Below are 20742 nucleotides of genomic sequence, written 5' to 3'. Positions count from 1 at the left end.
CTAGTTTCGTTCCTAAGCGATCAAACAATTCCTGAAAAAATGCTGCCGTAAATCTTGGATCACGATCACATACAATACTAGAACTCAAACCATGAAGTCGAAATACATGTTGAATATACAGATCAGCACTTCCTTTAGCGTCAATAGTAGAGGAAGTAGGTGCTAAATGTACACACTTTGTCAAGCGGTCTACAAATACATATATAGCATCATGACCTGTATCGGTCCTAGGCAAACCCATGATAAAATCCATCGAGATATCCGCCCACGGCTGACTGGGCACTGGTAAATTCTGCAAGAGACCAGTTTTTAGCTGGCCGCCTTTAACTCGTTGGCAGACGTCACATGACTTGACAAACGCCTTTACATCCAGTCCCATTCTGGGCCAATATAAATATCTAGAGAGTCTGAAATAGGTGCGATCTCGACCGGGATGCCCCGCAGTCACACAGTCATGGTATTCTTGAAGCAGGGCGAGTCGGAGTTTGCTACTCTTTGGAATGCATAACCTGTTCTGTGGTGAAGATCTGAGATAAAGATAACCGGGTGTTTCATTTAGAAGGTAACGGTCGTGCAGATTGTCATGGCTTGAATTTTTCAGTCTCCTGATAATGGGAGCAAGATCCTTGTCGCACTTGTAACCGCTGACAATTAACTGCGCTAAGTCTGGATTAATCTCTAGGGTATGCTCTATGGCATTCAACTGAATGTTAGGAGGATAGGATGACCCGCCTATTTCAGAATCACTGAACAGATCTGGACGGCGGGAAAGCGGGTCGGCAATGTTTTTCTTTCCTGGTTTGTGAAAGACCGTAAAGTCATAGTCAGCTAAAAACTCTACCCATCTTGCCTCACGCTTGGTGAGAGTCGGTTTGGTTCGTAAATAGACAACACCCATATTATCAGTCATCAGGTCAAAGTGGCAGAATAGATAGATTCTCCAGCACTTTAATGCAAATACCACAGCCAACGTTTCCCTCTCGGCCGCAGTATAGTTGCGTTCTGCAGCTGACAGTTTCCGACTACAATAGGCTACGGGATGCAAATCCATATCTTCTCCCTGCTGCAGGAGCACACCCGCCACGGCAAAGTCACTTGCGTCAGTTTCTACCATGAAGCTTTTCTCAACATCGGCCAGTTGCAACACTGGCGCCTCGAGTAATGCTGATTTTAGAGACTCGAATGCTTTCTGTCTAGCAGCGCTCCATTCAAAGCGTGAATTTTTTCCGGTGATTTCTTCTAATGGACGAGAGATGGTCGAGTGTCGATCTATGAACCTTCGGAAATAGTTTGCAAAGCCAAGAAACTTCCTCACATCAGTTACTGACGACGGAGTTGGCCATGTTTCCACAGCACTTATCTTCTTGGGATCAGGGGAAATTGATGTGCCGTTGATTTTATGCCCCAAGAAGAGAACTTCTCTCACGCCGAATTCGCATTTAGACTGTTTGCAATACAGCTCACTATTTCTAAGTGTTTCTAGAACTGTTTGAAGATGATGCTGATGATCTTCCCAGGTCTTGCTGAAAACTAGAATGTCATCCAAGAATACTACAACGAATTTTCGGAGATGCGGTTGCAGAATAGAGTTCATGAGTGACTGAAAGGTGGCCGGGGCATTAGTCAGCCCGAATCCCATGACTCTAAATTGGAAGTGGCCGAACGGCGTATTAATTAATGGCCGTCTTAGAAACATCCGAGTCTTGAATTCTGATTTGATTGTAGCCTGACCGCAAGTCCAACTTGGAGAAATATGCACTGCCCCGGATCGTGTCGAATAAGTGATCAATATTAGGAAGACAAGCTTTGTTTTTGATCGTAATTCTATTCAATTCTCGCCAATCGCACACCATTCTCAGAGTACCATCCGACTTTTTCACAAAAAACACAGGTGCACCGTATGGCGACTTACTTGGCTCAATGAATCCCTTCTCAAGTAATTCTGATAGCTGTGACTGGAGCTCGTCCATCTCTGGTTTCGGCAGGCGGTAGGCGGGTCGAGACGGTGGTCTGGCTCCATCTTCTATCTGGATTTCATGGTCGACTGGTCTCTTCGGTGGAAGCTCATTCGGCAGCTCGTCTGGAAATAAATCCTGGTACCTCTTGAGCAGGTTCTGGATGTCTTGTTGCTCTGATTCCTGGAGTTGTGGCCCGGAACGATTCTCCTCGTTTGCAGCAGTGACCCATGCAAGAAACCCCTCGGCTCCACTCCTCAGGGCATGACGAGCTTGTCGGCCACTGATAAACATGCTTTCCACAGATGGCCGGTCGGCTGTCGGCGGTTAGCTGAAGGCAATTTGGCAACGAAGGGCTCACCGTCCAACTGAACTTCGTTCGTACGGAAGTTGATGCTGGGGTTGTTCCTTGTAAGCCACGGCTTGCCAAGAATAGCGTCGTAGCGAGTCAGGGGATACACAGTAAAGTGCTGTTCCTCACTGAAGCCCCCGACTGTCACCCTTAGCGTGCGTGTGGAAATCTGCGGGACCTCGCTGGTCGAGCCGTCCGCCAATGTTACGCTCAGCACTGCTGTTCTTGCATCCGTGTCAAGATGATGCTTTCGAACAAAACTGTCTGCAATGAAGTCATGCGTCGAACCGGAATCTATCAGCATCACTGCACGGCGACCGCCGATCTTTCCCTGTATGCGCAGTAGGTCGTGTTCAGGTTCATTGCCGACGCTGACGTTGCTGACATGACACCTTTCTGCAACGGGACAATTTCCTACAGCTATGGGTGTCTCCGGCTCCGTAGGTTCCTGGAGAGCAACGTCTTCAACCTCCAGAGCTCCGAACCGGTTAGCGACTGGTACCGGCGTGGGCGCTTGGGTCGTCGCCAGTAAGCGCACCCCCTTTCTTACTGGCGACCAGCGTTTGGGTAGCGCTGTCCATCCTCGGTACAGTCTTTAGCGAGGTGGCCTGGCTTCCTGCAAGCAAAGCAGTGTCCCATTGCTCGCAGTTGGACACGCTCTTGGTCCGTCAGCTTGCGGAGGCCCTGACCACGGAAGCTGGGCACGGAACGCGACTCTCTACTGGCTGGTGGCCCCGACGCCGGTGGCCCTGACGACTGCTCCACGGTGTTTGCTGCCATGACAGCTTGCTCCAGGGTACGTGGATGCTCACGCATGACCTGTCGCTGGATGTGCGGCACTAGACCCCTGACGAACAGCAGCGCTCTGGTGTGGTGGCCGATTTCCGGCACTTGCAGGCTGAGGCGAGTGAAAGCAGCAATGTATGCGTCCAGCGACCCGCGCTGCGCTGCGGAAATTAGTCCCATACGCGATGTTTCCTCGTTGTGCCGTGGTCCGTACACATCGCCAAGTGCCGCTTTCAGAGCAGGCCAGTCGGAAAACACTTGGTTAGCTTCCAATGCCGCTATCAACCAAAGACGAGCGTTTCCAGTCAAAAATCCTGCCGCGTAGTCGACCCTCTGTGCCGCATTTGGGAGTGCCAACGACCGTAGGGCCATGTCCATTGCAAACGTCCATTCTTTGAATGTAGCGGAATCTCCTCCAAACACAGGCGGCTCTTTCGTAAGGCGGGGTGTTGGCTCCCACGGTTCCGAGTTCGGATGTATCGTTCGGTTTCCTTGGCTAACGCGCTGAGCGGTCTTGATATCGTTTATCAGCCGAACGACGAGTACGAGGAGCGTAAGCAGAGCGACCAGAACACCTGCCAAAAGCAGAGTAGTAACCATCCTCTGCTACCAGTGTAACAGGTTTAATCAAACTTGAAAAGTAAGAGGCCTGGTTTAGCGTGCCTCGACCAGTTATATGCAAAATGTGATAGTATACATGTGGCAATGGCGCCAATGAAGGTGCTAATAGACAGGCGTAAGACGCATGAGGTGCGAGGGAGTGTAAAGTTATAGAGAACAGGGGAAAACTGTTACAAGAGTGTACAGTATGATCATAGTACTAGAGTGTACAGTATGATCATAGTACTAGAGTGTACAGTATGATCATAGTACTAGAGTGTACAGTATGATCATAGTACTAGAGTGTACAGTATGATCATAGTACTAGAGTGTACAGTATGATCATAGTACTAGAGTGTACAGTATGATCATAGTACTAGAGTGTACAGTATGATCATAGTACTAGAGTGTACAGTATGATCATAGTACTAGAGTGTACAGTATGATCATAGTACTAGAGTGTACAGTATGATCATAGTACTAGAGTGTACAGTGTGATCATAGTACTAGAGTGTACAGTATGATCATAGTACTAGAGTGTACAGTATGATCATAGTACTAGAGTGTACAGTATGATCATAGTACTAGAGTGTACAGTATGATCATAGTACTAGAGTGTACAGTATGATCATAGTACTAGAGTGTACAATATGATCATAGTACTAGAGTGTACAGTATGATCATAGTACTAGAGTGTACAGTATGATCATAGTACTAGAGTGTACAGTATGATCATAGTACTAGAGTGTACAGTATGATCATGGTACTAGAGTGTACAGTATGATCATAGTACTAGAGTGTACAGTATGATCATAGTACTAGAGTGTACAGTATGATCATAGTACTAGAGTGTACAGTATGATCATAGTACTAGAGTGTACAGTATGATCATAGTACTAGAGTGTACAGTATGATCATAGTACTAGAGTGTACAGTATGATCATAGTACTAGAGTGTACAGTATGATCATAGTACTAGAGTGTACAGTATGATCATAGTACTAGAGTGTACAGTATGATCATAGTACTAGAGTGTGCAGTATGATCATAGTACTAGAGTGTTCAGTATGATCATAGTACTAGAGTGTGCAGTATGATCATAGTACTAGAGTGTACAGTATGATCATAGTACTAGAGTGTACAGTATGATCAAGGGTAACTAGACACGATCTCGAGCTGGTTGGGAGGACCCTCAAGACCTCGGCAGATCTTGAGGAGCTGAGGAGCATCGCCCAGAATCGCGGGGCGTGGACCTACCTCAGCGGCCGTATCCTGGAGAGATATGTTGCTGCTCACAGATGAACCCTGATAATGATCAGCAAGTTCAAATTCAACTCGGTTGAGCTGCTCGTTTGCTTGTTTTAATTGTATTCTATTTTCGTCACGCGTTTTATATCGCATATGTTTTATATCGCCATCAATATCCTGTTTGGCTGTTGTCGCTTCGGCTTATGCGAAAGCTATACATGCTGTGTATATCTACATTGCATTGATGCCAACGCGGAGAAGCTTCTAATAATAATATAGGACCTGATTTCAACTTTCATCAAAATGTGACGTTAAAGTTACTCAAAGAAAACGCGACCGCGATTGTGAAGGCAATGAAGTCAAAGACGAAGTCGATCTTGATTTTTTTTGTTTGCAGATTTGATCGATCAATCGATCGATTGTAGGTAGTCAGAATGGCGAGTAACGATGAAGGATTGAGTTTGTCGGTGTGCCGCATGAGGACGCGTCTCTCCTAGATGAGCACGACAAGATGTTCTACTGCGATGTCTCCCCGGGTACGATGACAGTGAACGCGATGATTGCCATGACGGAGACAACAACCCGATCGCACCTGCGGCAGAAAAGCGCCAGCTCCGTCCGTCTGACAATGACGAAGATGAGAGTTACAATAACTTGGAGCAGGAAGGTCCGCGTGTCGAGGAAACCCTAATTACCGCAGAGATAGTGGACTGGATGTCAATCGGATGCAGCTGCCCTGGTGACAATCACTTTGCTGCACTTGACAAGGACCTCTTGAAAATCTTGTCATGTCGCACCGCCAGCTGAAGCGCTGCTCTCGCCAAAGTCACGCCCACTCTTCAAAAAGTACGGACTGGATGAACTGGCTGCCTCAGTGACTGCGGGATTCGCAAACCCGGCAACAATTATGATACTGCATACATGTACATAGCCGAATTTCACAACTATAGTGCATTCTAGAATATGGAGAATTCAAGGTACTTGCAAGGCTATTGATTTGAAACTTTGTCACATGAAAGTCTACATACTAAAGACTTTAGGTACATTGTCCAAATAAAAAGGCAATTTCAAAAATTTCACCCCTAAGGTCCATTTACTGAGATCATGGCTCAATTGTTAATGGAGAGGTTTTGCATTCCGAATTTCGGAATTATTTTTGGAATTTGGCGGCAGGAGTCGAAAATGTAGTTGAACTTTCGGAAGTGTGGTGGCGAAAATGCATGGTTTTTCGAAAATGGATTTTCGGCTCTTTCCTGTTTGGGAGCGCATACACGTATTTGAATATTTTTCATGTGTGTATTTTTGTTTTCTGCTGCTCTCGCTGATTATAATTATTTGAAAATTTTCCACATGTGTAGTTTTGGTTTTTGCTGCTTTCGCTGATCTCGCCATGTTGACTAGATCTTCTCACACTCCATCACACTCTATCTTCCTTTGCCATGGAGCCTACTGACAGACAGTAGTTCGACAATCTCGTCTTCAGCCGTTGGATCACTCGGTCCACCATCAGTCCGTCCTCGTCTTCGAACCGAGCCCAGATTCAGTTTGACCTGCACATAGATTTGATCCTGCTCAGGCAACCCCTACATGTATTTTGTGCTCAACCCCTTTGTCCGCGGCTCTGTGGGATCCTAGGAGACTGCAAAAGTTCTAGCCTTGTCTGACCCAAAATTTGCTGGTATCACCAGGAAGTCCGTCAGAGAACACCATGAACACACGCTGCTTCTGTTAGACCAGCACGCCTCAAAACCGAATATGCGAGATTCGGTTGTAAAACGTTTTCGGTTTTGGCGCCTTCGACTCCCTGCATTTTGTTTTGCATGGCAACCCTTGGAAATCGAATCAGATTTTCGGAGTGCAAAACACTGAAAATGCCGTTTTTCGGCACGCACTTTTTTTCGGAAAAACACAGTCGAAAAACATTCCGAAATTCGGTATGCAAAACCTCTCTAGTAGAACCACCATCATAATAAAAAGCCGAACTGCCAGGTATGAAAGCTTTTTTTTCTTGGAAGAACAAACAAATCATGAAAAATTTCACTAATTATGTGATGGACAAAGAAGAAAAGGGGATAATAGTATAGCGGTTGGTGATGGACAATGATGGAAATTCAAAAAACCTAGTTATTGTACAGCCCTCATCAGGAAGAAAACATTGTTCTAAATAACACAAATTAGGCCGGAGGACTAATATTTTGAATTTCTTTTAGTGTGAGAAATAACGCCTGTATACAGGCTATCATCCGCACCCTGACACTCTCCTATCGCAACTCACTGCCTGACACTCTCCTATCTCAACTCACTGCCTGCACCTTCACTTCCTGTGTTGTACCCCTCTGTACTCTCATCCTACCTGTCCAATTGCCTATCAAGCCTGCTGCAACACTCTGTTCACCTCTTTGTTGACTGTATTCCTTGTTGTTGTGGAAATCAAATGTGTTTCTCTTCCAGGTCCTACATCAGGATGGGTCTTACGTGAAAACGATTGGTAACGGTGCTATCGGTGACTCGTTTGGTGTTGCAGCACTGTCTCTGCCCCAGCATGGTATTTGTTATGCTGTAACCGATTTCAATGACAGTTGTGTGAGAGTAAGTTCGTGCTTGTGTGGTGTTTATTGCTGAGATTTCTCAGAATTCTAATTTGATGGTTGCTATGATTAGCCCCAACATGGACTTTTTCTCTGTTCTCACAGCAGAGCAAGTAAATAGGTACAGCATTTGTTTCGTATCTGTACATGTGGTGCGAAAGGTGCCATATATTTTTCTAAAACTCCTCCTTTTCCCAACACAACACCAGCACAACACAAAAACCTCTAGGAGAAAAAATATGTAGTACAGATAATGCAAGTTAGCAGTGAAGAGAGAAAGAGAAGAACAAGAGGAAGAACAAAATCACCAGCACTTAGTCCAGGAAAAGACACATGGAATAAGGCATACAAAAGGGCGGCAGAACAACCAGTAATATCTCGTCGTGGCTGAAGCAGCTAATGCAACGACAGCCACCACGAAGTGCATGAAATAGATCTGAACATGAAGTGAAGAAAACAGCAACTCCAACAAAGAAACAAAACAAGATCAGCTACGTGACTAACGTGAGCGTAAACAGCATTCTGCATTGATATTCACCATCATCATTGTGCTCTGTAGCCGATGATACACATCTACTCACTTGCCCAATACAGGGCACAAGAGGTTCCATCGAGCATTGAAGTTTTATTCCTCCTGGCAGATGTTTTGGTCACTGAGACTTCATCAGAGAAGGTTGAGTTGTTGAATGACTGGAAGAGCAACAATCACCTAGTTTATACTGACTCTTCCATGACTGTATGTACGTGACCTAAACGATACACGCGCTCGAAGAGAGAGCCGATGGTGCAGTGTAGATAGGGAGAGCATGGGGTTGATGCCAGGTGAACTACAAGTACTAGCATGACTGCTGTATCCGTGCTGTGTTGCAGTATCCGGCAGTAACTATCACCTCTTTGCAGAGTGTCCCATGATTTCAGAAACCGGTTAACATTTTAACACCTTGCATTCACACTTCGAGTATCAAGTGCACGCTCATCAGCGCACTATCTCTCATTTCAAGTGCCAATATAACATATTTTAAAGAGTGGACGGTTCGACGGACATCTCGTGCACTATAGATGGCAGTAGTGAGTTAGGCAATTGAGAATTCAAGTTGGCAGGGAAATTGCGAGCTCCCATGTAAGGAGCAACACACATTTACCCAAGTATCAATTAAGTCACACCAACATCTTCTTCACAGTATAAACTAGGCGACTATTTCTTTTCCAGTCATTCAACAACTCAAATTTCTCTGACGAGGCCTTAATGATTGAAGCAATTGTCAGAAGGAGGAAAACTTCACTGCTGGAAGGAGTCTCTTGTTGCTGTTGTGTGCAAGCGAGTGCATGTATGTGGTCGTCCACAGAGTGTAATAATGGTGGTAAAATATAAATGTCAACGCAGCTACCTGACTATCCACAACAAAGACATAAGCAATGACATCATCAGTCACGCTCGAATTCCGCATGCAGTCTTGCAGGCGCTGGTAAAATGGATAACACGGAAAGCATGAAAATTTATAACACAACAAGCGATCGTGGCAGGGAAACAAATAAAATTCAAATAAACTATTTCAAAGAATGATGGAAAGTGAAACGACTAGCACTAAAATGAGAACAGAACTCAGAACAAGAACAATGTAGGCCAAGTGGAAGCAGATAAGGATTAGTCTGGCCATGCCTAAAGTGATCATGGGTCATATAAAATCTTGTAGGACGCATCACGCAGCTTCATAAGTAAAAAAATGGTTGTGAGCAACACTGGCTCACAACCAATATTTTATGGGTCATATAGTTAGTCAATCATACACCACTGGAACAACGGCCAAAACCTCATACCCGGTATGAGTTTGGCTGTGAGGTTGTATCGAAACCACGGAGTAGAAAAACAACGGTTTTACATTCGAAATGGTTCATTGACCCAGTTATTAAATGCAATTGAAGCCTGCAGAAGTCACATCTTGAACAGTCAGACGAGCATATATGCACGACTGTTCAAACGCCGAGTTTGGGTAGACAGCCACTGCTGGCAGGGACATTTTGGCAGAACAAGCAAAAACAGTAACTTCCCGGGTACGACGGGCTTTTCGAGTGCTCCAGACGCAGTCGTGATTCGGTTAAGTGTCAGGCCAGTCGACAGGAAGCGCGAGCTCCGACATTGGGAGAATGCAGTTTCTTCACAAATGTACCGCTGACTCATTGTCGTAACATCTTAGCTCGACTTCCTACACACTCCTCAAAACATTTCCTACCACTCCTCAATGGCTCAAAGCCTTCTAAACACTCTCTGACTAACGCTTTAGTGCTCGGGATCAGCTATCAGTTGATCGACAGTTTTTTTCCATTTTCGATGTGATGTTTCCAAGAAAAAAATATCTGGGCCAAAAAGTCGGTCCGGCCATGGCTGGATCTTACAGACCAGTTCCGCCTGCCGTTAAATTGCAGCAGACTACGGATGACGCTGCATTGAAGTAAGAGGCATGACACACTCATGATAAATGGCATCACAACAAATACTTCCTCCTTTAAGCAAAACTTCGTTGCGTTTTTACAGTTCAGTCCGAATCATTCTATGGCTATGAACACGCTTTGCAAAGTGGAAAACAATTCAGCATATGAACGATATTTACTTGCAGATGTCACACCGCTCGTTTAAGAGCAGTCCAGCTTCACTCTTCGTCTCAATCTGATGACAACTCACTCCCTGATGACATTGAGTCTGCATCCTCTCTGACTTTCGCCGCCAGCGCTGCCATCTTTTGTTCCGCAGCCTTTACAAGTTTCCCAGACACGATTATTTTGATCGTGGAGATCGCCAAGCTCTTCGCTCGAAATGTGAGCTTGACAACCTCAACGGTGGCACTGGTAGTTGTGGCCACTCTCCGGAACGCCATGAAAGGAGCCATACAGACCCAAACAAACGCTCACCATCTTCACAGCTGTGTAGTCGTGCCAGCACGTTTCCACACCCTGCAGAAGCTCCTTTCTGGTTTCTTTCGCCACGAGTGACACGTCTGTCTACAGGCTGTGGAAGAACGCCAAGCCGTAGACGTTGAGATCAGGATTTTGTGCCGACTGAACAACAACCTGAATGTCGAATGCTTTTGATTTCCCCTGCGCTGCGAACACAAGTGCATTGATTTTGGCTGTGTGCGGATGCGCACCATCGACTCAGCCTGAGCGCTGGCCGGCTCCTGGACACTTCTTCGAGCCACCCGGTCTTTCAAACTGTTTCTCATTTTCGCACTTTGGTGTCATGCGCGCTTGCCTGGGGTTGTGTTCTGGTGACATCCTGTCGAGAAACGGTTCTGGTTCGCCCCAAAGGACTCCACGCTTTTCGGAGGTTCAAAAGATTGTCAGAACAATGGACGACAACCGTCAGCTTACCTATGTAGGGGATAGACCACTGACATGTATGTCTAATGTCGACAGAAATTTCATTACAAGAACACTAAAAACGCAACGAAGTTTTGCTAAGCGGAGGAAGTACATATCATAATATTAGTTTCTACACATATTGACATTGTATTGTCAGAAACAGTCAGAAGAATGCTGATAGCTCTAGTGACATCCAACATCCGGATATTTAGCTCATCATCACGTGTATGAAACTATTTCTGTAATGATCAACTATCACCTGCCAAATTTCCAATTTCATTCAAGTTGGATCTCTTTTTCACTGGTTGGCCTACATGACCCTCTATGATATTTTCGCAGAGGGACCCTCCGTTCATTGGATATTGGACAAAGTCAAATATCTGCCTAAAGTATGCACTGAAACAAGGAACAAAAATTAATGACTTGCACAAAGATCTGAGCCGTGAGTGAGACAGAGCAACTCTCACCTAGCTCAGTGCACCCAGCATGCAGCAGTTATTGTGCCTGTTAACATCGATGGACACGAGTCATAAAGTACAGTCCATGTGGCTTTACTTTTCTGAACTTTCTACTAGTTCTTCTCAATTTAAGTGGTATCACGCTCCAGTCCGGGATGAAGACCAAAAAATCAGCCATAGTTTTGCTATTGTTGATAAGGAAGAGGAGTCATACTCGCAGACACAACGAACAATGAACAAAGAACAACGGGAATGGGTAGTTGGGAAGACATTTATTATAGATGAAGAGACGGTGACAAAGACGAACGAAGCAACTACATTACGAAAGAGAGAGAGCGAGATCGAGTGAGTGCGGCAATATGAAGGCCATGTGTAGCTATGGCAAACATGGGCGCGCAAGTAGCTACCCAGGTCAACGGAACAAAAGTTGACAAGAGGAGAAAGGTGAGTACGAGTGTGCATGCAGGTCAGCTTGGAAAAGGTTGTAGAACATACGGGAGGATGTACCTAACACAATTCTAAATGGAACAACAGTAAAGGATAAAACAGTGTAGTATCCCTGCCCGACCAATACGGAAGCAGTACGGAACTAATACGGAGCTTGCCTGATGTATATTTAGTGTATCTCCGTATGTAAGCGTACGTCGTCTGCTGCATAAAAGCGGCTGCGCATTTCTGTTTTGATGAAGATTAGATTAGATAGCAACGAAAGCTAACTCGAAGATGAGATTTTGATAATAACGAGCTATTCAACCTCCAGGTGTGCACCGGAGAGAAAGTCAGTTATTTTGCCGCTTCTTCTTTCACCAATAATTATATCTCAGGTGTGTACCTGAAAGTAGAATAAAAGTAATTGTTGTTGATTTCACCGCGCCTACCACTCGGCTACCCATTACATTGGTGGCAGCGGTGTAGTTTTAAATAAAACAACGTGATTCGACCCCAGACTCCGATGGCTCAACCCGCTACAGCTCTGTGCGACGAATCAAGATGAGAATCATGTGTCTTGCCTTCCTCGGCCTGGCACTGCTTATTGGCCTGCAGCAGAGTCAGGGTGCAAGTGTGGATCACCCTTCTCTCCGCACGGCACTCACTGGAGACTCCGATGGCGATTCCAAGCGACCCGCTACCTACATGTATACTACCGGTGGTGATGGCGAAGCTGATGAGGACGACGACATGCAGGCTGCTGACCAAGACAAGGAGGGTATTCCCCAAGACCAGCAGCGTTTGATTTTCGCCGGCACGCAGTTGGCAGACGGCCAAACCCTGAGTGACTACAACGTTCAGCAGGGGTCCACTATTCACTTGGTACTTCACCTCCGTGGTGGAATGCAGATTTTCGTCAGCACTCTTCCTGGCTAGACCATCACTCCTTACGTCGCGCAAAGCGATGCTATCGACAATGTGAAGACCACGATTCAAGACGAGGAGGGAGGTCATTTGTCTGACGCCGAGCTAGCCGCTCTGAGTGACCGGCTCAACCAAGATGAAGATAAAACCTGGCTTGCTCTCCGCCGTAGCTCCAGCCGCCGCCGTGGTTACTAACGCTGATTCCAGGTATGGCATCTTCTTTCCTGTCTTCCTTCAGTCTCCCTGTTCTCTTCAGTCTTCCTTTATGCGAGTGTGTGAATCAAGTTTAGTTTGGTAGGCGTCTGATCATGGTGAGCCACGGTTTACCCAGCTAACGTGGGACAATGTGTGTGACAACGCCCCTTATAGTTATAGTGTATTCAGTTCGGTTTTTGAACTGCGATGTTCCTGGCGGGTTGTGCCAGCGTAGTGCAGCAAGAGTGCTGTGGATTTTAAGGTCCTATTTGGAGGACAGTTCTTTCCCCTTTTGACCCAGTGAGATCGTGTGAACCTGGTGTGCTTCTACTTTATGATTTGTTATCGGTTCATTTCTTCTGTCTACTCTAAACGTTATCATTTCCGATATAATTTGCCATCTTCCGGTTGACGCTGTGTTCGTAACTCTTCACTATTTTTTTGAAAATCATGAGGGCGTGATAATCTGTAGGAAGGGAGGGTGTAGTATCCCTGCCCGACCAATACGGAAGCAGTACGGAACTAATACGGAGCTTGCCTGATGTATATTTAGTGTATCTCCGTATGTAAGCGTACGTCGTCTGCTGCATAAAAGCGGCTGCGCATTTCTGTTTTGATGAAGATTAGATTAGATAGCAACGAAAGCTAACTCGAAGATGAGATTTTGATAATAACGACCTATTCAACCTCCAGGTGTGCACCGGAGAGAAAGTCAGTTATTTTGCCGCTTCTTCTTTCACTAATAATTATATCTCAGGTGTGTACCTGAAAGTAGAATAAAAGTAATTGTTGTTGATTTCACCGCGCCTACCACTCGGCTACCCATTACAACAGTTCATCTGAACAACCCCAGGACAATCCACAATCACAGCAAATGATTATCCAAGTAGCTTGGTACAATCCAACTCGGTCATGTGGATGATTCTGTAAGTTATCATGGGAAGCATATTGTTCGAAATCCTAAAAATTGAAAAATTGCAGTTGTAAGAGTGTTGGTGTTGTTCTTAGGTTTAGCAGTAGAACATCTTCAGTGTACAATCATCTGCTAGCTAGTCCTGATCGTTGCGATTCGTATTCCGGCTCTTGCTTCACTGTATTGTGCCGTGGTCGTCAGTGTTGTGGACTACAGTTAAAAGTTTTGAAAGCCATATATCAGCCTTTGTACAAGCCTAATAATATTAGGCTTGTACAAAGGCTGATATATGGCTTATATGTGTACAGAAAGATAACATAATATGGTTGAAAGTGTTCACATAATGTGTCGGGTGTGGTGTGGTCAAGCTTGGCCTTTGGTTTTCTATGCGAAATGTACTGCTGTTTTGTTTTCTCATTTTGTCCTTCTTTCTTTCTCTTGTTTTTCATTTGCAAGTTAATTGTTAGCACACACACTCGTGATTGCTCTTGCTTTTTAAATTGTTAAAATTCACACAAGTACGTACTAAGTGAATTTCACGGTTCATGGCCTATGCACTGTCATATGGCTAGGGTTAGATGACTTTAAAAAATGAAAGAAGATATACAGTGGAATTCTGCTTTCCGACCAGCCCGACCAGCCCGACCACTTGCGCTCGGTCCTTAGTTTACTTTCATAAGCGCGAATTCAGGACTATTCTGACATTAGACCACCTCACTAAACCGCCCACCTCCCCAATCAAAACACTTACATTGCATGAATAAAGTACACAAATGTCGGTTCAGCTAGTTTTATTGATTGCGGTTATCAAATCAGATATTTTCAGACTTTAGGGCACCTCACTTCACCACCCAGCTTTACAATCCGAACATTTCTACTCAGTCCCGAATTTTGCGTTGCAAACAGCCAAGGCGATCGCTCTTGAGTGAAGCCTAGTTCACATTCGACGCAACGCCGACGGTATGGGACGTAAGGGCTTGTCGGGAGGGCTAGGGTGAGCTGTAAAATCCTGTCCGATTCGTACGACACGACATGCAGCAGTCTTTGCGACGTTTAACGTAGAACGGCGCGAGTCATAAGGCACGGTCCGTGACGGGGTGACTTTCGGACCTATTTTCTCGTTTTTCGGGACTTCTTTTCGATTATTTCTCCTTGAACTTTGAAGAAGCGGAATCAAGTTCATAATACCAGTTTTTCATGAAGATTGAAAAATTACCCCTGAAAGTTGTGGCATTCAAATAATAGCCCAAGGAAATGATGGAATAGTTCGTCTGTCACGCTTCTGAACTATCCGTAAATACAATAGGTGACATGAGATCTTATGTTGCTAAAATTCAACTCAAGTCATGTAGCCATTTTGTGAGTTATCATGGGAAGCGCACTGTTCAAAATGCTAAAAATATCCAAGTACGAATCGGGAGTAGTCGGCACACGATGCCGTCTCCTGTTCACACTCGAATTACAGCCGTTTTGTACGCTTGCGTCCCCGTCTACGCCCGTCTACGGTATGAAAAGTTGGATCGATCCAACTCTTCCCGTCGCTTCCCGATCTGTACGGTAGTACGGTTGCGTTCCCGTTCCTGGTGTTCACATTGGACTCCGTCAGACCGTCCCGTCGCTTCCCGTCGATCCTTACGTCGCGTCCCGTCTCGCCCCGTCGAGTGTGGACTAGGCTTGAGTCGCAACAGTACCTGCGACCGGGAGCAAAGGTTCCTGATCGAAGTTACAAACAGCCAACCATGGGGGTGCAATTGGCGTTGCAAACGGGCAAAGCAAATGCTCATGCTTGAGCGGCAATAGTATCCGCGACTGGGTGCAATGACTACTGATTGGCATCGCAAACAGCCGACCAATAGTGTTTAATTCTAATCTCTGTTGGAACCCAGCTGAAAAGTCTGTCATGCACGAGTTGTACTCAAAGTAAATCTTATCAGAGGATGTCGTATCCGTCCACATTTGTATATGTGCTCATGGGAGGAAAATCTGTGCGACGAAGAAGAACCAAACTTAGCAGGTTCACACCTTACCCATGTATATACTGAGTGAGTTCCATTGTATGTCTATCCTGACAGTTCTGTTAATTTTAATTGCAATTCTGAATTCTGCTACAGTCAATGTTTGCATTCCCGACACCATCATCCTGTCCAGTGCTGTACTTCTAACCAGACATTCACCATTGGCCTGAAGCTATTCCACTGATCCAGTACGACACACTGTAGTTTTGACACACTGCATCAGTCGTATCGGCGTATTAAGCACTACAACTACTAACCTTGGTATTCAGTTTTTAATCTCACTTCCTATCCACTTAACTCCACCACTTTAGTACCGCATGTATTCGTACCAAAAACTAACCACCCCACTGTGAACGGCATGATGGAACATCTGCCTTGTCACCTGAAAGCCGTCACCACTGCCACTGGAAATACTGCACACTTGAGAAATGCTCTTCTCTTAGTGCTCCTCGGCATCATATCAACTTGTTATATCTGGCCTATCCTCTTTAACTGCTGAGTTAGTGTAAGGAACTACACCATACATATTCTGGGTGCATTCCTTGCCAACAGTACTGAGCTGCCACTATCCACTACAGAGTAGGTGTGCCGTTTGCTTTGTTGTGCTATGGTCCGTCTGCAGCCACCACCTCACACGGCTAACAGTTCCACTCTCTGCGTACCCGTCAACCTGACATCTCTCTTGCGTTAGTTTTTGTTCATTATGATACAATGCAGAATCCCTTGCAAGTGCCATCCAAGGGTCTGTTTCGCTTTTGAAGAACAGTCCAAAGTACTGCTCTGTCGAAGTCAGTGGACGATCACAGTTTATCTCTGTTGATCGCTTGAAGTCTGCTTTCATGGACTCAGACAATTGTCGCATACGTCAGCTTCGTGATTTGAATCTCAATTACTTAGATATAATTTTACTACTTTCATTTTTCACGTCGGCTCTACGCGACGTCATTTGCTTTCCCCAGCTCCGCTTGTGAGGCGCATGTGCCATCCTTTTTCGGGGCTTTTTTGACTTTTGCTGAGAGAGAGAGAGAGAGATGCAAAGATAGAACCTTTAAAAAAGTATTTTACTATATATGGCAATGTCACAGTGATGAGTGTGAGTTCGTGTATTCGTGTGTTCACCACATTTTGGTGCCAAAACCCGATCCTACGAGCAAATATGGCGGATCCATCGGCTGGGCTACTAACCAGGAAACGGAGTACGACGAGCCATTTCAAAACCCAGGCAGAACTGGAAGTGGACTTTTAAAAACAAGGCCATCGGCAATGCAATTTCGGAGACCGCGATTACCTCAGCGAGGCCGGTATTTATGGAATTAATTTGACCAACATTTAGAGGGATCTAATGCGGCACTAGACAAGTACACGGAAACCCTGCTTTCGTGCAATCCTAAGAAGCTGGACAACAAAGATATTAAACAAAGGGAGTTGTCAGAACTTGATGACATGGAAGAGGACATCTGAAATGGAAAAATAATCAGTTACTCTCAAGAGCCTAATTCTACAATTTGATGAAGTGCATGGGAAACAAAGCAAAGACTCAAATGACACATTTGGAACCCACACACGGAATTTGGAGAACATACTCACGGAACTGGTTGATCTAAATAAAGCAAAAATGTCTCAGGGCTCCAGCCAGACTCCTAGCAACTCCACTGGGGTTAGGTTACCGAAACTCGAGTTGCCAAAATTCAATGGACTTATTCTACAGTGGAATGAATTCTGCGAATTTTTCAACATTCGGTGGATAAATCAAAAATCTCCAATGCAGAAAAGATGAGCTACTTGAATGGTTGTCTTACAGGCAGCGCAAGGGATGTTTTAGAGGGCATACCGCTAGATGATGCAAATTACGATGGCGCGTTTCAAATGTTGAAGGAGCGGTTTGGGAAGCAGGAACGCGTCGTCAATGCTCATTACAAATCGCTAATGGAAATTCCATCGGCAGAAAACAACACCAACACACTAAGAAAACTCCACACGCAGATCGAAAGGAATTTGCGATCACTGGAGGCTGTTGGCGAAGATATGAACCAGAAAATCTTCTTGTCCATTGTCATGGGAAAGCTGCCAGAAAGGTAATTTTCAACTTGGAAATCATACGCGGAAACAGTGCCTGGATTGTCCACGCACTATGCAAAGTTCTGTTATGATATAAGTGAAGGAAACATGCACTGCACACACCAACAGTAGGCTAGTCACAGACAGCCCACGCAGTATTGGCGGTTTGCCAAGCTACACACATTCATCGGAAGAAGCTCTACTATCACACACAGCACAGCGGCCACCACCCCGATGCTTTTACTGCAAAGATACCCACTTTACAGACGAATGTACGAAGTGTGTGATGCTAGAGTAGAGGAAGGCAAAGACAGAAAACCGGTGCTTAGTCTGTATTCGGTCGAAGCACACCGCACGAAACTGCCACAATCCTCGACCATGCTATCACTGTGGACGCGACACTCACCACAGAACCTTGTGCCCGGAGAAATTTGGAGGCAAAAGCACGAACGCACGGAATGGAGATGCGAAACCATTTCAATCAAGATCTGCAAACGCACGGTCCGAAACAGCAACACTTGCTGATTGCAAATTTGACAGCCTGAGCCAATGGAAATTCACACAGTGAGTGACACAGACCAATCGGCCGTGCTTATGCAGATGACTTTAGCTGACCTCACAGATAACGACAGCAAGCGGTCTTGCGGAGTGCGAGTGTTTTTCGACACCGGCTCTACACGGTCCTTTATCAGCGAGGTGATGCAGAACATCTTGAATGCCGACGTCATTGGTGAAGATGCCCTGTCGATTGCTACGTTTGGTTCAAAGAAGAGGGAGACCAAGGTCTTGAAAAGGGGTCCAAATCCAAGTGAAGACCATCGATGGCGGTAATGTCCCCATTACAGCAAACATCACCCCGAACATCAGTTCTACAATGAGGCGCCTGCCAATCGGTATGAGGAAACACCCCAGCCTGCAGCGAATGGTCTTAGCAGAACCCATTGCTGATCGACCAGAAGTCGTGACAATAGACATGCTCATTGGTAGTGACTACTACTACGATATTATTGGAAGCGGCCATGTCAGATTCTTGGATGGCCTAGTTCTTCTGGACACCAAGCTTGGATTCGTTCCGACAGGTCGGGTCACTACGTCTGCAGATCTACCCCAAGTCCACGCCATGATGCTGACTGCAGCGGACGTATACAAGCATGACAACTTCCACTTGAAGAAGTTCTGGTCCCTTGAAGAAATCGGTATTCCCAGCATCACCAGCACTCTGCAGCCTGAAGATGCAGTGTTGAAGTCATTCAATGAGACGGTGAAGTTTGTCAACGGGGTGTATAGCGTTGAATGGCCGTAGAAAGATAGTGCGACTGACACATCTCTACCAGAGAATTACGAGCTTGCAAGTGGCCGGCTCCGCTGGCTTGTGTTGCATCTGTCCAAGACCCCAGAAATCCTCGACAAATGCAATGACACCATTCAATGACAACTCAACAGTGGCATCATCGAGACAGTCAACATGACCAAGAACGCTGACGCCTTGAAACACAACATTCCACACCACTGCGTAGTGAAGCTTGACAACACGACAACGAAGATTCGAGTTTATGATGCGTCAGCCGAGACGAAACCCAACAACCACAGCCTGAATGATTGCCTTGAAAGCGGGCCAAGCTTGGTACCAGATCTGTGTTGAATTTTGGTCAGATTCCATCTGAAACCGATCGGCATAACCAGTGATGTAGAGAAGGCATTTTGCAAGTCGGGCTGGCGATGCCTGATCGAGACGTCACCCGATTTCTTTGGCTCAGATATGTCCATCAACCAGTCTCCGAAGACAACATAGTAGTGTACCGATTCAGCCGCTTGCCATTAATTTGGTGTAGTGTCGAGTCCATTCCTTCTCACAGCCACGCTTAGTCATCACCTCGACATTCTTCAGCCTTTCAATCTTTCCTGATTTATTTCATTATTTGACGTGACTCCTTTTATAAAAGATTAGGAACAATGCCACTTTTCTCCCTCCTTTCCCGTTTTCATCCCTTCTTTGTGTCCATATGTGCCAGATAACTGCTATGCATAACAATTCTGGTGTGCTTGCCAAGTTGGGTGTGTCTTAATACCAGTGGTCTGAGAACATATACATGTATTAGTTGAAGTAAGAGGAAGCTGAAGCCTCTACAAATGCAGTTGAAGTCCAGGACGATGCCCTGATGCTGCCAATCTGCTTTCTGCACCTTGTTCCTACCCACTTATAAAGGTGTGATGAGCCCAAAAGTGAGATTATTGTCAAATCCACGCAGAGTTTGGACATTTCAGAGGGTTTCAGATGTTGGGCGGTTCACAAGCCAATTGAATCACCTTTCCAAGATTCCTTTTGAAATTCTCTGCCCTCCTTCGAGGAGACCCAAGTTTTCAGAAGTGAACAAGTGCGAGAAGTGCATACATGTGTGTGCATGCAGTGGCGTAGGATGATGTTTTAGTTTTTGGGGGGGGGGGCTTCCAGCCACTGACCTGCTCATATACTGGTGTGGTCGTACCAGGAATCCTTCTACAGAAAGTTGTAATTGTTCAAGTATTTCACTCTTCATCACTGGACATGTGAAAACTAGTACTAGTATTCGAATCAGGGCAAGAACAATGAAAGTCCTGTGCATGTATGTTGAATACAAGAGATTGCATGCAGCGACCACTGGACAAGTAGCTCTGACTGACAGACTGGTCAATGGCCAAGGAGAAATTTATCTGAAGGCGAAATGTTTCAGTAATGGTGAACTAGAGGCAACCATAGAGCAAAACTTACTGGTGAGGACAGTGGGATAAGTCTGCGTTTAAGAACTCCCGATGTTCAGCTATTACAAACAAGAACCCCGGACTCATCACATGCCAGTGATAAAAACCCTGCGACTAGGAGTAGCA

The 20742-nt window shown here is 45.5% G+C and overlaps 1 protein-coding gene and 1 long non-coding RNA gene across 3 annotated transcripts in view; one reads left to right on the top strand and one right to left on the bottom strand.

The window, feature by feature from the left end:
• LOC135811202 (uncharacterized) overlaps positions 1-20742 on the bottom strand; it is a 191971-nt gene that overhangs the window by 125911 nt on the left and 45318 nt on the right. The window lies entirely within an intron of this gene.
• The window catches only part of LOC135811198 (mitogen-activated protein kinase kinase kinase 7-like), a 139468-nt gene that overhangs the window by 78574 nt on the left and 40152 nt on the right, over positions 1-20742 (top strand). The window contains exons 9-10 of one of the 2 annotated variants that reach the window (XM_065324392.1): positions 7392-7529; positions 16442-16962. In XM_065324392.1, the coding sequence (XP_065180464.1) occupies positions 7392-7529; positions 16442-16510 (207 nt within the window). In that variant the 3' untranslated portion in view covers positions 16511-16962. Of the gene's footprint in view, positions 1-7391; positions 7530-16441; positions 16963-20742 lie in introns of those variants that run through there. The other variant, XM_065324391.1, reaches the window with a different exon arrangement.

The sequence above is a fragment of the Sycon ciliatum genome, chromosome 3 (genome assembly GCF_964019385.1).
Source record: "Sycon ciliatum chromosome 3, ocSycCili1.1, whole genome shotgun sequence".
NCBI lineage: Eukaryota > Metazoa > Porifera > Calcarea > Leucosolenida > Sycettidae > Sycon > Sycon ciliatum.
The sequence above is the reverse complement of the archived record's forward strand: the minus strand, read 5'-3'. Positions and strand labels throughout refer to the sequence as shown.